Source organism: Conger conger, chromosome 13, assembly GCF_963514075.1.
Source record: "Conger conger chromosome 13, fConCon1.1, whole genome shotgun sequence".
NCBI classification, from domain to species: domain Eukaryota; kingdom Metazoa; phylum Chordata; class Actinopteri; order Anguilliformes; family Congridae; genus Conger; species Conger conger.
Window position 1 is genome coordinate 40667321 of NC_083772.1, and position 14690 is coordinate 40682010.

The 14690-nt window shown below is 43.8% G+C and overlaps 2 protein-coding genes across 4 annotated transcripts; one reads left to right on the forward strand and one right to left on the reverse strand.

Annotated features, from left to right (window-relative positions):
- Positions 1-380: 380 nt before the first annotated feature.
- Positions 381-10866, reverse strand: acad8 (acyl-CoA dehydrogenase family, member 8). 2 transcript variants are annotated; one of them, XM_061218244.1, is made up of 11 exons: positions 10782-10866; positions 8156-8256; positions 7462-7631; positions 6913-7022; positions 6052-6128; positions 5822-5959; positions 5125-5260; positions 4541-4638; positions 3633-3785; positions 2878-2980; positions 381-2543 (listed from the first exon to the last, which is right to left on the reverse strand). In XM_061218244.1, exons 2-11 carry the CDS (start codon positions 8213-8215, stop codon positions 2491-2493), a joined length of 1098 nt encoding a protein of 365 aa, XP_061074228.1. In that variant the 5' UTR covers positions 8216-8256; positions 10782-10866; the 3' UTR covers positions 381-2490. The 2 variants fall into 2 exon arrangements, with proteins under 2 accessions (XP_061074228.1, XP_061074226.1); XM_061218242.1 differs by lacking the exon at positions 10782-10866 and adding an exon at positions 9495-9651.
- thyn1 (thymocyte nuclear protein 1) lies at positions 9666-13750 on the forward strand. 2 transcript variants are annotated; one of them, XM_061218246.1, is made up of 8 exons: positions 9666-9755; positions 10145-10190; positions 10549-10748; positions 10926-10994; positions 11682-11774; positions 11970-12065; positions 12476-12626; positions 13212-13750. In XM_061218246.1, exons 2-8 carry the CDS (start codon positions 10148-10150, stop codon positions 13256-13258), a joined length of 699 nt encoding a protein of 232 aa, XP_061074230.1. In that variant the 5' UTR covers positions 9666-9755; positions 10145-10147; the 3' UTR covers positions 13259-13750. The 2 variants fall into 2 exon arrangements, with proteins under 2 accessions (XP_061074230.1, XP_061074229.1); XM_061218245.1 differs by having other exon boundaries at positions 9755-9895.
- Positions 13751-14690: the final 940 nt, after the last annotated feature.

Below are 14690 nucleotides of genomic sequence, written 5' to 3' on the forward strand. Positions count from 1 at the left end.
AAACCCTGAATTATTTAACACCGTTTTAGTTTATGCATCTTTGGGTGCTTTATTGTTGTGTACAGTTGTTGTTGCTGTTTTTGTATGCTGTTTTGTACTGCTTTGGCCCAGTCTTGGCTAGGTCTCACTTGTAAAAGAGGCATTCATCTAAATGTGACTTCCTAGTCAAATAAGGGTTGAATAATAATAATAATCTGACCTGTCCTGCAGATGGTTATAATGACCTTAATATGCACTTTTTTGCACAACGTTTTGGATAAAAGCATCTGCTAAATACAATTGATGTGATGTAATGGTACAGGAGTCATACGTGTGATTGATGATGTAACAGTGAAAAGACGAGACTGTAGATTAATAAATGTCACAAGTACCCGTACACAGATGTTGCCCATTCTTTATTAACTTGGCGTAAAAGGAAACATGATTGTTAGTCAGGGTTGTGGATCAGAAAAACATTGCTCCCTCAGAATCAGACCGTTTAAAATCGCATTTGATTTGAAAGCACTGCCAGCTCTATTCACATGTCTTTCTCTCCCAACAAGCTTTCTCCCTCATCCCAAAAAAAAAAAAAGCAAATCTCAGTCTAAATGACAAAACCACTTTGTGATGGTGAGACCTTGTTGCCATGGTTACTTGGCCCGCACAGCTGAGCGCTGCACAAGAGCGGGTTGCCATGGTTATCGGTGAAAAGGGGGGGAAAACTAATCCCTCTCCTTCTCCTTCGGGTCTTGGTACAGTACGCTGTGTCGGGAGAATAATAAGGACGAGCACAAAGCGTGGAGAACACGCATTATCGCATGCTGCACCTGATATGACTAATACTGCACTGTGATATTTTGAAAGGTACAAAAGGTAAGATTTTTCTGATAAAACACTGTTACAAGACCATTGCAAATCCTTTCTATCATTGAAAAAGGCTCACTGACATGTTGACTCACCCTCTGCCTGTGTTTACAGGCCTTAAATTAGGGTTTCAAAACACACACTCAAACAGCCCGACACTCAAACCAAAACACTGAATAACTGTACAATGATTCAAGCTCATTGGTTGAAAATTGGTTCTAATTGCCACAGCCAATGGTGTTTCAATGTCAGCATGTTTACAGAGAAGGGGGAGGAATAAACAGTGTTATGGTTTGAAGGCGTTTGTTGTGTGCTATTCCTCTCTTGACCGTTAGAAGTCCAAAATTACCGATTGTACCTTTAAGGACAAAGCACCTTTTCAGTTGTGTCTGCCCAATAGGCCCAAAATCCTATCTGATACCAGTATCTGAGCACATCTTAACAGCTCTGTGAAATAGTTATTCCACAGACAAGTCACTGGCCTGTATTGTGGAAAGACGCGCATGGGATCTGACTGGTCAATTCAAAGTTCCCGAAGTGGGCTTAATTCTTTAAAGTTCTCCTTTCGTATACAGTACTGAACATCAATAAGCTGCCTATCTCTGCCTTGGAAATAACCTTAAGCGAATAACAAACAGTACTGACCACTTACAGTAAGTCAGTGGCAAATTTCAGGATTTCTGTTGGGGTAGCTCTCCTCAAATAGCGCTCCAATGCACGCCCTCTGGTGAGGCCATTTTGTCTGAAAAGGAGTGTTCAGCACATTTCTTCTGTTTGATCTTTTGTTCTCCAACTAAACATAATATTTGCATTATGGGCTGAATTTTAGTATAAAAAGTAATTCTCAAGGCAGTGTAAGAGAATGTGTTTACATCAAAAACTTAAAAAGGTACCATCTAGGAGTACAAGGTGAAGGCTTACAACAGCAACAAAGTTTACAACGGCAACATTCAAAAACAGGTAACAACTCCAAAATGTATTTTGTCACATCAGTCAGAGGTGATTTGTAGACAGTTAGGATGTATTGATTATGAAACAACTAAAATATTTGGATTTCCCTAAAGCAGTTCATAATCAGCCATTCTACATCCTCCATAAAAGCCTGCAATTTATCACTTCCCAGGTGGCCATAACTGAATGTATTGCGTGCACCTGTACGGAAGGTAGACTAGTCACACCATGACTAGTGCCTTGCTTCACATGCTTGGCTGGTTCTGTGGAAATTATATCTTGTAACTTTGTTTTGAAAGGTAATATAAATAAAGATTATTAGAATGAAAAGATTCAGTAAGATTCACAAATGAATCCAGCAGGCCTAGCTATCCAAGGCCAAGATTGAGGACCACTTCTGCTGGAAGCATTAAAATCTGAATCCTCTAACCCCACATTTGTATGCGTGTATGCATGTTGGGTGTAGTGATTGACCAATTTGTGCGTAAGAACCTACAGAAACATTGTCCGTGTTCATCACAGTGAATTCCATGAAAACCTCCAGGAGAATCAGACGCTGAGCAACAAAAACACAAGGGAACCACCACACAAAGTGGCAACTGCAGAAATGTGCAACCAGGCAGCTGAAGATCGAGTCCTTTCCCTGCCCACCCTGCCCAGGTGAGTTACTGACACGATGTCAGCCACCAGAGCTTATTAATCCACCAAGAGATTCCTGGCTATGATCATACGCATCACTTCATTAGTTCCTGAAGGAGAAACGGGAGAGAAAATCATGATGAATTTCATGTTCTGCATGCACCTGTACAATATGACGTTAAAATGTTGTTGGAACAAAATCTACTGCGATCTCAACCCAACCCCCTTTTAAAGCCCCTTCTTCAGGACTACAGCCTTACCATGCAAAAATATGTTTGATATGCCGAATGTTTTGCCAAATCGATGATGAAGAGTTCAATTGTAGTAAGCAGAATGGATACATTTTGTTGTAATAAGCTATATAGGTTACGCTAAATGACTTTAATGTGCCAATCCTAGAGGACTAGATGGTAGAGACGGTATAAACACGAGTCCAGGCTTTACCTTCCAGTATCTGATGCACTCTGCAGTCCCGCACAAACTGCTGCACGGCATAGTCTTTCAGATAGCCGTAGCCTCCGTGCATCTGGAGTGCCTGGTTACAGATCTGGACAGTAACAGGGGGGGGGAATCGATGGAGAAGCAACATATTCAGCCATCACAAATAGCCATCTCCAATAATGCAAGCCACACATTACTACATCACACACACCGTTTACCACAAATATTGTACCACAATGGCAATCAGAAACAGACAAGAAATCGGTAGCAAAAACCCGACTCACAGCGACCTTTGGTTGTAGGCTTTTTGTACAGGCCTGAGGTTTTTTACCAAAATGACAAAACTGCTATATTTTACTGTAACTGACAAAATAAGGGCAGTGGAAATGTTTACCAATTTCCAAAACTATTACATAACTTTCCGTGATGATAATATTTTCCAGGGTATTGGCCCTGTGGGGTAATGTGTCCTCTGCATTTGACCCATCCTAGTTACTTCAGGGCAGCGGGCAGCTACAGTGCAGAGTCCTTTCGAAGCCAATGGCAAGGGCAGGAGTACACCTAACATGGATGCCTTTTGGTGTGGGAGGAGCTACCCGGAATACCTGGAGGGAATGCACGCAAACCTACTAACTCCACAGAGAGGATCCGGCTGCCCGGAACCTCAAAACCAGAACTGGAAACCAAGGCGACGTTGTCACCCGCTGCTCCACCATGACCTGACCCCTGACCCCTGACCCCAGGCTGAGCCCTCCCACCTGGAAACACTCGTCGGTGGCAAACAGCTTGGCCATGGAGCAGAGGGAGACCGCGTCCGACCGGTTCTCCTGCAGAGCCAGGGCAGCCTGCCGCACCAGCATCCGTGAGGCCACCAGCCTGGTGGCCATCTCTGCCAGCTTGAACTGGAGGAACTGCAGCAAGAAAGCCAACGGCGCAGTCAGCACCAAACTCTGAGAACGTACCATACCTGTAATAACAATCAGTCTAGTTACCTGACAATCAATAGAGGTGCAAAGAGCACTCGGAGTGCGTTGCAATTTCAACCATCCCAGGTCTTACAATAAGCTGGTAAGTGTACCACCAACAGGTAGCTTCCATTTAGGATTACTTCTGATAAGCTGGGCCAGCTCAAACTGTGCAGTAAGAATGTTAGCATATTTTGGGGAAGCCCGTAGCCAAGTGGTTAAGGTGTAACCATCCCCAGTATAGCCACAATAAGCTGTTAGGCCCTTAACCCCATTGCTCTAGGGGGAATGGTCTCCTGCTTAGTCTAATCAACTTTAAGTCGGCTAACTAACTGTATTGTAATTTCGTTCCATGAAAAAAGAGAACTAGTTGTTTGCACTAAATCGGCACCTTTGTCTGAAGATGACTAAAGCGTGGTATGTCGCAAGACGGCACCCTTTTATAAAAAGGATTACAGTACATTACATTTGGCTGACGCTTTTATCTAAAGCGACTTACAATTGATTAGACTAAGCAGGAAATAATCCTTCCCTGAAGCAACGCGGGGTTAAGGGCCTTGCTCAAGGGCCCAATGGCTGTGAGGATCTTATTGCGGCTACACCGGGGATCAAACTGCCGACCTTGCGGGTCCCAGTCATGTACCTTAACCGCTACGCTACAGGCCGCCCCAGGATAACGTGTGGCACCGTGAGCGTCTCACCTGGTTGTGGGACAGGGCCTCTCCAAACTGCTTGCGCACCATCAGGTGGTCTCTGGCCAGCTGAACAGAGGCATGGGCTGCCCCCAGGGAACAGGAGGCTGGCAGACCATCACACACAGCGTTTAAAAAAACGTTTATGACATTATTTATCATTTTAACAGGACAAATAAACACAAACCACAGTCGGGGTTAGGGTTTTATCAAGCTTGTTTTACAAGCTTTATTTTCCCTTCATGTTCTCTAAAGCAACTCAGTGGCTGTAGCTCTAATCAGTCTTCACTGTATAGTTATATGCCATGTCATTTGGCACTCAAAAGCTTGATGATGCTGGCAACTAGGACGGTATAACAATTTGTTTTGTAAGCGCAGTAACAACTACTGTGGTATTAGATTTCTTTCAGTCTTTTCATTTAATCATACCTGATGCAGTAGCACACTTCCAATTATCTGAGCTAAAGTGAAATGCTTCCGGGTGAAAAAACATCTCTTGCATCTTTTCAATGTTGATATGACAGCAACAGGGCCATGCTGTTTCCATGTGGTAGATAAAAACATGACTGCAAGGATGGAGAGCACAAACTCACCGATATTAATCCGGCCCCCGTTGAGGCCTTTCATGGCGATATTGAAGCCCTGCCCCTCCTGGCCCAGGCGATTGGCCGCGGGCACGACGCAGTCCTCCAATATGACGGCTCGAGTCGGCTGCGAGTTCCAGCCTACCTGGTTCAACAAGAACACCGTCTCAGCTCCACATCGCAAACGCAACAGCGCCTCCTGGTGGACACTGGTATATCACGTTGAGCGCTTTCTGCTGTACTGCATTATCACCATCAGCCCTTCTCTAATTCTCACTCAAAAGGACTCACAAAATAGAAACTTTCATTAGAAACATTGATTATTGACGGCGTAATACGCATTTAAAATTTAACCACTGACTTTAGAGCCAATTAGCATTCACAAGTGGCTGAATGGGCAGGAAGGGCCGTCATGTACAGGAAACAAACTCATTACATTATATTACATCACATTAATGGCATTTGGCAGATGCTCTTATCCAGAGCGACGTACAGTTGATTAGACTAAGCAGGAGCAATGCCCCTGGAGCAATGCACGGCTGTGCGGATCTTATCGTGGCTAGACCGGGGATTGAACCACCGACCTTGGGGGTCCCAGTCATGTACCTTAACCACTACGCTACAGGCCACCCCGTTACCCCTTTGTACACAAGCCTAATCACTCCCACTGAAAATGAACCAATCCCACGCCTCCTAATCAGGCTACCTTCTTTTCCTTCTTGCCGAAGCTCAGTCCCGGCGTTCCTTTCTCCACCACCAGGCAGGATATGCCCTTGGCCCCCTTTCCGCCGGTTCGGCACATGACCACGTACACGTCCGTGTCCCCTCCCCCGCTGATGAACGCCTGGGCGGAGAGGCGTGGAGCAGAGAGTCTTGATTTCCGCAAGACAGTAACGCGAAGTGAATATGCGTACAAAAAATCCATCAGTCAATCACCTTGGACCCATTGAGGACATAATGGTCGCCCTCTAGACGCGCAGTAGTCAGTAACGATGCCGCGTCACTGCCACTGCCTGAAAACACAAAGCATTCTGGGTAAAGATAAACCTAAACATGGCTACCGTGTAGCATACAGTAAGGGACAAAGGCATTCCCCACCTTAAGACAATCTGCAGCCATGTGATCTTCTCATTCAACCAAACTATCTAAGTAGCCTATATCCTTCCTCTTGATTGATGAGCTCATTTCAACAGTCTTACAAATTATTAATCAGTCAGGTATTAACAGGAACAAGTGGGACATTCTAATAATAGCCTTTTTCTCATTAATGTTTCTCCCATGAATCCAGTCTTCCCACATAATTCAAACTTTTGATATTTTGAAGAAATATATAAATCTAAATTCTTCACAAATGTATTTTCAAGAGACGAATATGGTCTGTGTTGGCTGTCATACGTTTTTCATGAAAATAATGGGTTTCAGTAAGGTGGCAAAAGATTTAAACAATTCAGCGCCAGTGTGCAAAACAGCACTAAAGTTCACTGCAATAAAGTAAGAGTTAACACTTCTATAACCATAACCATAAACAATTTCCAAGCTATCTAAATATCAGATTCATTTAAAATTGCATCAGGTTCTCTACAAATGCATAATTTGTCTTGTTAATGGTTAGTTTGACCTGATGAAGATCCACTATGGGTCGAAACGTTATTTGATACTAATATAGAATTATATTGAGTTTGGGTGTGCAGGTTCTACTTTAATTATTTGTTATTAATTGTTAATGGCACGTCGGCCAACTCCACCTCCTTCAACAATCAATTGTTTTCAGATTCCAGAAATGAGTGACTGTCTCACCAGGCTCTGTAAGGCAGTAGGAGGCAAACTTGTCCATGGTGCAGAGTTCAGGGCAGTACCTCTCCCTCTGCTCTGGGTTGCCAAATGTGTCAATCATCCACGCACACATGCTGCAGTAATACCAGCAACAAGAAAAATCAGGAAAAAGAAATCGACCAGCAACACTTACTAACTGAATAAAGAACAAAGCACTCAGTAATTTGGCATTTCAATATGAGGCAAACGGCCATGAAGCAATTAAATCAATGCACTGAGGCATTCAATATGCACTCTGTCACTGAACTTCAACGCAATTTCATTTCCAAACAGATAAACGAGCACAGTGCTAAAAGGTGGGTCTCTTACTTGTGTATGCTGATGTAGGCGGTAGTGCTGCAGGTCCCTTACGTGTGTATGCTGATGTAGGGTAGTGCTGCAGGTCCCTTGTGTATGCTGATGTAGGTGGTAGTGCTGCAGGTCCCTTACTTGTGTATGCTGATGTAGGTGGTAGTGCTGCAGGTCCCTTACTTGTGTATGCTGATGTAGGTGGTAGTGCTGCAGGTCTCTTACTTGTGTATGCTGATGTAGGCGGTGGTGCTGACGCAGCCAGTGGACAGGGCCTCGAAGATGACCGAGGTGTCGAGTCGGGACAGACCGGATCCGCCCACATCCGGCTGCACATAGATCCCTCCGAACCCCAGCTGTGCCGCCTTCCGCATGGTTTCCACCGGGAAGATTTCCTGGGTGGAAAATGTTTTGCTTTTAAACAAGCGCATCCCCCAGCACTACTACTTTCATGACGCAAAACAAACGTCCTGTTCATATGTGTTTTTTTAGCGTGTCCACCTCTCCACATACACTGCAATCACAAAGAGGGATTTCCTGGTGACCCAGTAGCATTCCAGCTTGATTCTCTTAATATAACCATGATCCTCCCCCTGTTTAATGGCTTTAATAATCCCCTCCATCTCCAACCAGGCAAATATGTTGTGGGCAATAGGCACAGTACTATAACAAAATGGCCGCCACGCTCCATATTGGTGGAGGCGGAGATGACCTCCCTCCCTTCAATGTGTTTTCATTGTGAACATAGGATGGAAGTAAGCCCCCGTGCATAAACGTATGAGCCCAGATGTCTAGGATTTCAGAGAGGAGTGCCCAACAAAGTACACGGCTAAAAGACAATGTTAAGCAAAAACACACACTTCGTCAAAGCCCTACGCTGATTAGTGTGAGAGAAAATATTCTGCAACACGCGGCTTACTTTCTGGTCCCACTCCGCCATGTGTGGTGCCATCTCATTGGCTGCGAAATCAAAGGCCATCTTTTGGAATTCTTTCTGTTCATCTGAGAGTCCCAAAGAAGCTGTGGAGGAACAGACAGGAGCAGTGGTCAGTTGGCACCACAGTCAGCTTAGGTAAATGTAAAAGTTGAATTTAGGTGTCTACAAGAGAAGCAACATATTATTTAGACCTGTAGTGTAGTGGTTAAGGTAAATGACTGGGACACGCAAGGTCGGTGCTTCTAATCCCAGTGTAGCCACAATAAGATCCGCACAGCCGTTGGGCCCTTGAGCAAGGCCCTTAACCCTGCATTGCTCCAAGGGTGGATTGTCTCCTGCTTAGTCTAATCAACTGTATGTCGCTCTGGATAATGAGTGTCTGCCAAATGCCAATAATGTAATATTTGACCAATACAGATGGATTACATTGAGATGAATGAAAGATTATGTACATATAGCAGGGACTAGCCTACAGTTATCGGACCAGCAATTAAAATAATGGTGACGCAATGATACTGTCGTACATCTATCTGTATGCATATGGTACTGCAGGCGCACATAAGGAATAGTAGTACATCGGTACAAGTGTCTCAACGCTACAGTACCACGCATATGCTTCGCAAAAGTCGGCTAAACCAATAGGAATCCAGCAGAAAAGCACACCTACAAAGAGGCTGGAACAAAACCATACGCATGGGACAGTAGGGACTACGGAGTTGGAAGTTCAAAGCTTGCTGAACGCCCTTTGAGGTCAACCTGTGAACTACACCTCCCCGTCATACTTACTTTACAAGAAATCTAGCCAACCCAGCTGGTGCCAGGTAGTCAGACAAATGCTGCTCATTTCAACATTTCTGGACTATCAAGGTAGTAAATGAGCTACCCGCTGTCAAACTGGCAAAACGGGCTAAAAGTTTACGGATTGCAACAAATTACGCAAATATTCAGAAAAAGAACAACCCCCAAACGTGGCTGGTTAGCAATGTTTACAAATCCAGTAACTTAGCTATATTAATTTTGTTTTGTTTTTTTGCCACTGCTTGGTAATTTGGTGCACATAAACCCAGCTAGTTAGCGAGCAAACACACTGTCAATGTCATGAACGCGTCAGCTACATGCCACAGCTTGCCACCATGAGCCGTGTCAAGTAGCAAAATTAGCAACCAGTTATTATAACGTTAGTAGTTAATAATATTCTAAGTTGACAGTCTCATCGGCCGAGCTAGCTAAAGGATGGCTAACTTGCTCATTAAATTCCATGAGGTCAGAAGAACGTTTCATCCGGTAGCTCCAGGTTTAAAAACTCAGCCTTGTAACTTACGATCGATACAAACTGCAATCCCTCGCCTTTGTATCCTGTTAAATATTGAAAGACGGCTTCTTCCAATGTACGACCCCAATCTGGGTACTACTTTCGCTATACTCCCTGCTAACGCCATGATATCAGAGGGCAAAGTTAGCTTACGTACTACAACCAAATATACCGTTGCATGTCGGGTAGTGTAGTCTCTTTTGAACGCTAGTTACGTAGCCTTTACCTGGACATGTGACTGCATGACCGGAGGTACAATTTCAAGCGCGGGTAAGATCAGCTTTCCATATTGATAACTCGGTGCGATTAATAAGTGGCAGCAAAACAGTCTAGCCGTTTTGCTTGTGCAGTAAAAGGAACAGTCGAAACGCAAGATTAGATAGCACATTGCGGCAGTACTGACGTAAACTGTGAGTATGCCAGATTAATGTTGGTCAGTTAACTTACATGATCAGGATAGGCGCTGTCGCATATATAATAGCCTAGAATGTTAGGAGACTATACTAATTATTTGCATCGTTTATGCATTATATCATACCTTATGGCAAGTTTATGCCCTACAAGGTAGATTCTAGGAAAGACTGCTTTCTCTCTGTTTGGCTCTCTGTTTATTAGCGCCTTAGATAACGAAAACAAAACATCGTTCTTCTTTACAACAGAGCATGCCACCCAAGACGAGGTCCCGAGGGAAACCTGTGAAGCCAAGTAAGTTTCCACTGCAACTTGTAATTGACAAGCTGCCTTTTGCACTTCAAACATCAGCGCAATTTGCATTCAATAAGGCATTAAAGAATGCCTGGGTGCATTTACTTTTGCTCCATTTCAGATGTCTGAGTTTTTATATCTCAGTTGCACTTAGAGCTCAAATAAAGCAGGAGGGTATGTGCGGTGGTTTGGATTGACCTGCAATAATGATGTATTTTTCATTATTCAACCTTCAGCTGAAATAACCATACTTAGCAATGGCTTATGACATTGTGGCCTTGTGGCCTTGTGGCCTTATGTTGACATCCCTGCTCACTGAGAAAGATGAACTCATTAGCTGAACGCATGTCTGTTTCAGCGACAGAACCGGGTGAATCTGCCTCACCTGTCGAGGACGCCACAGAGGAGAATGTCAAGGTGAAGAGGAAAACGGCAAACGCTAAGGGTTCGGTGAAGAGTAAAGCAGACGCAGCGGCTCCCGCTGAGAAACGTCTCCACAGTTTCTGGCTGATGAAGTCTGAGCCGGAGAGTCGGATTGAAAATGGAGTCGACGTGAAGGTGAGGCGCAGCAGCAGGAAGTACATGTTTTACCTTTTCGGAGGCATGAGTCCGTCCTCTTCACACTTGTGCTTGTGTTTGCTCTGCAGTTCGTTATACGTCGCTCTGGATAAGAGCGTCTGCTGGTTTGTAGTGTAATTTAAATGTGGTTAACTCTTGTCTTCGTTGATGTTGCAGTTTGGAATTGAGGACCTGAAGGCTCTCCCCAATCAGACAGGATGCTGGGATGGAGTTAGAAACTACCAGGTGTGAGCTGTTCATTCAAACCTACAAGCAAGCCTTTTGTCAATGGTGTGGGTCTGTCTTTGTGCTTTATATTTTCAGCATAGGTTTTGGGAAAGATGGAAAAATACAAAAAGAAGGAACAATGAATTTGTGTGCATTTGGATTTGTTGGTTGGTTCGCTTCTTTTGACTTGGAATGGTCAGTCAAGGAGTCACGTTTACACTGACACTGAGGGAAAAAAACCTGCTGACCAAAACCTCACTGGATGTTAGTATGGCCTGTTCTACCGACAGGGCTGGTCACCATGCTGCCAATGGCACTCAGATCTCCTCAAACCAGGTCAGTTACTTAATTGTTTTGGATTGAAATACTTGTGTGCTCGATTGATCTTGCCAGGTGGTCGATTGATCTTGCCTGGTAACAACTGAGCCAACCAAGACACTTTTTGAGGATTTACAAAATGTATATAAATGTATATTCTTTTCATAGATTCCAATACACCAGGCAAGCGCAGTAAAGCAGAGAATATTTGAATCCAAAACAACTACGTAATTGACCCAGGTCTGAATTTGATACCAGGGATCTGCAGGGTGTGTCTGAAAAGTTGTGTCTAGTTCTGTTCACACTTAAACCAGTGCATTAACAGGTTGAGCTGTTTGCCTCAGAGGGAAAGAGCATTGTCTAATGGTATTGAACCCTCTTCTGCAGGCTCGAAATTTCATGAGGGATATGAAGGCTGGCCAGCAAGCATTCTTTTATCACAGCAACTGCAAAGAGCCTGGCATTGCTGGTCTAATGACGGTGAGCCTGAACTGCAACGCTTTCCGCAAGTGCTAAGTGACATTTTAAGTGTGCGGATGGTGATTCCACAAAATTGTCTATTGCAGCAGTCGTCAAATTCCCATGACATATGACACATAGGCCTGATTAAAGACAGATTTTCAGAAAATTCTGTATCTACGAAGCATTTGTCATTTAGTCTTTTGTGTTTTTTAGATTGTGAAAGAGGCGTATGTGGACCACACTCAATTTGACAAGAAAGATGCTCACTATGATGCCTCCAGCAAGCCGGAAAACCCCAAATGGTCTATGGTAAGGGCTCAAAAACAAATCGCTGTGTGACTAAAGGGCTGAGATAGAGAATCCAAACTAAAATGCCTTCCTGCTCTCTTTCACACCCATAAACTGCAAATCCAGGGTCCAGTTCTTTGATATTCTCATATTTTGCCAACTTGGTCAAAAGACACACTCAGCTTTTTATTTTTTCACCTGTAATTTTCAGAGGTGGAAAGAGCAGGGATCAGAAAGTGAAAGTGTTTTTCTTCTACCTGTGAACTCAGCCAGCTGTTTTCAAAGTAGTTCTACCTCCTGGCTGAAGAATTACGCTAATTAGCAAACCCAGGCGATCGGAACACAATGCTGGGGAGCACTTTGACTTTCTGAACCTGGATTTTACACCTCCGCATCACTCCGTACGGTGGGTTCTCCTCGTTCCCGCGCAGGTGGACGTGCGGTTTGAGAGGACGCTGCGTCGCTTCGTCCCGCTCTCTGAGCTGAAGAGGCTCCACCTGCGTCACAAGGCCGAGGGCGGGGAGCTGAGGGACATGGCCCTGTTCACCCGCGCCCGGCTGTCCGTGCAGCCACTCACCAGGGGTACGTGACCAACGGGGCCCTGACTTCAGCTGCAAACGTGGGGGGGGCGCAGGGGTGTCCTGAGCGTGGGTGGGGAGCTTTGTGTTACCGCCTTCTGTAGAAGTGCAGGCGTGTCCCTTCCTCACTGTGTGTCGCCCCTGTGAATTGTGCCCATGGTGACGAGCCCGGTACATTATGGTCTATTACAGTACTATGCTGTACTATACATACTGTACTCTATGTACAGCACTGTACATATGAACTACGAATGGTATTAAGATTTTGAGATGGAATAGTCAGTTCATCTGCATGAAATATCTTTTTAAAGTGCCTTGAATTTTAAAAGTAATTTAAATGTAATTGTTCAATTGTGGTTCTCTACTCTTTTGAAAGTCAAGATCCACTTTCACTTAAAATATTTTGTTGTTTAAATATGAAATATCAGATGGGCCAACTAAGCATTTTAATAGAACAGGAAATAAATAAATAAATAAATAAATGCACAAGCCTTATAGAGATCAGTCGTAAGCTCCTCTCAAACACAAATATGGACAAGGTGCACAGATGAACCCACTTCCTCTTTACCATTTCCTTTCTGGCTTGCAGAGGAGTTTGATTTTGTCCTGAGCCTGGAGGACAAAGAGCCACTTTGACTGTTTTTATCTTCATCACGACTGCAGAAGACTCGGCTGCCTGGTACTCTGGTCCACGTGGTTTGGATTGCGATCACAGCCAGGCACTGCAAATCTGTACATATTAGTACAAGTAGTTTGTCAGATCTTTACGGAGGCGATTTTATCGTAATCGGATTAAACTACAGTAACCGGAAGGTTCTGTGTTCATTCCTGTATCCTGTATTATGATCGTAGGTTTTGGTTGATAATAAGATTAAGGATATTTTTGAAAAGCCTTGGCTAAGGATGGAACATCTGTTGCCATGGTATTTGGCTACATCACACTGTTTTATAAATATTAAGGCATCACATTGAAACATGTCAGCTTCAACAGTAGACAAGGAGTGTCGGGTGTTAAATGTTAAAACCGCTTCCATCTAGTCTACGCAATCTGTGATTTCACTGTTAAACTCCTCTGTAATGTGCTATATATTTTATAACCTGAGATAAGAAAATAAATATTTGATATTAGTGTATTGTTTTTATATATTATTTATTTATTCGAACTGCAGTATAATTTAGCTCAGATTCTCTGGTACTGAAGGTTTTATGATGCTTCACTGTCTGGTGTTGAAATTTTAAGAATTTTAAAATGTTTAATTTCTGGCCATGTCAGGACTGCAAGGCAGAGGACTACAAGGTGAAATGTAGTTCATAATCTACAAGGAAAGAACCTTTACTTTGAGTCTTCAGTTAAAAACAGTTTCAGCATTAAGCAAAGTGTTATTAAGAATACCAGCAGGAGGTGCAATTAGAATATCATTCTATGAATCATATGTTGTAGGCGTCTGCTATATTAGCCTTAATGAAACATGAAAATATTACTCTCTCTGATGCATCCAAATCTGTTTCAAAGCTGAGGATGCGATATTTTCAAAAAGCAAAATGGAAGAATGGTAAATGAAAACGGTAAACCGTTATGAACTATTTCACTGCATACTAGGGGGCGAGATGGCTCAGGCAGTAAGAGCAGTCGTCTGGCAGTCGGAGGATTGCCGGTTCGATCTCCCACCCGGGCTGTGTCGAAGTGTCCCTGAGCAAGACACCTAACCCCCAAATGCTCCTGACCAGCTGGTCGGTGCCTTGCATGGCAGCCAATTGCCGTTGGTGTGCGAGTGTGTGTATGAATGGGTAAATGAGAAGCATCAATTGTACAGCGCTTTGGATAAAGGCGCTATATAAATGCCAACCATTTACCATTTATACCAGGGGTCTCCAATCTTATCCAGAAAGGGCCGGTGTGTGTGCAGGTTGTTGTTTTAGCACAGGACTAAGACAGCTGATTCTACTCATCTAGGTCTTCATTAGTATAATCAGGTGTGTTACTGCTGGGTTAAAACAAAAACCTGCACCCACGCCGGCCCTTTTAGGATAAGATTGGAGACCCCTGATTTATACTGTCCCTTTCCTT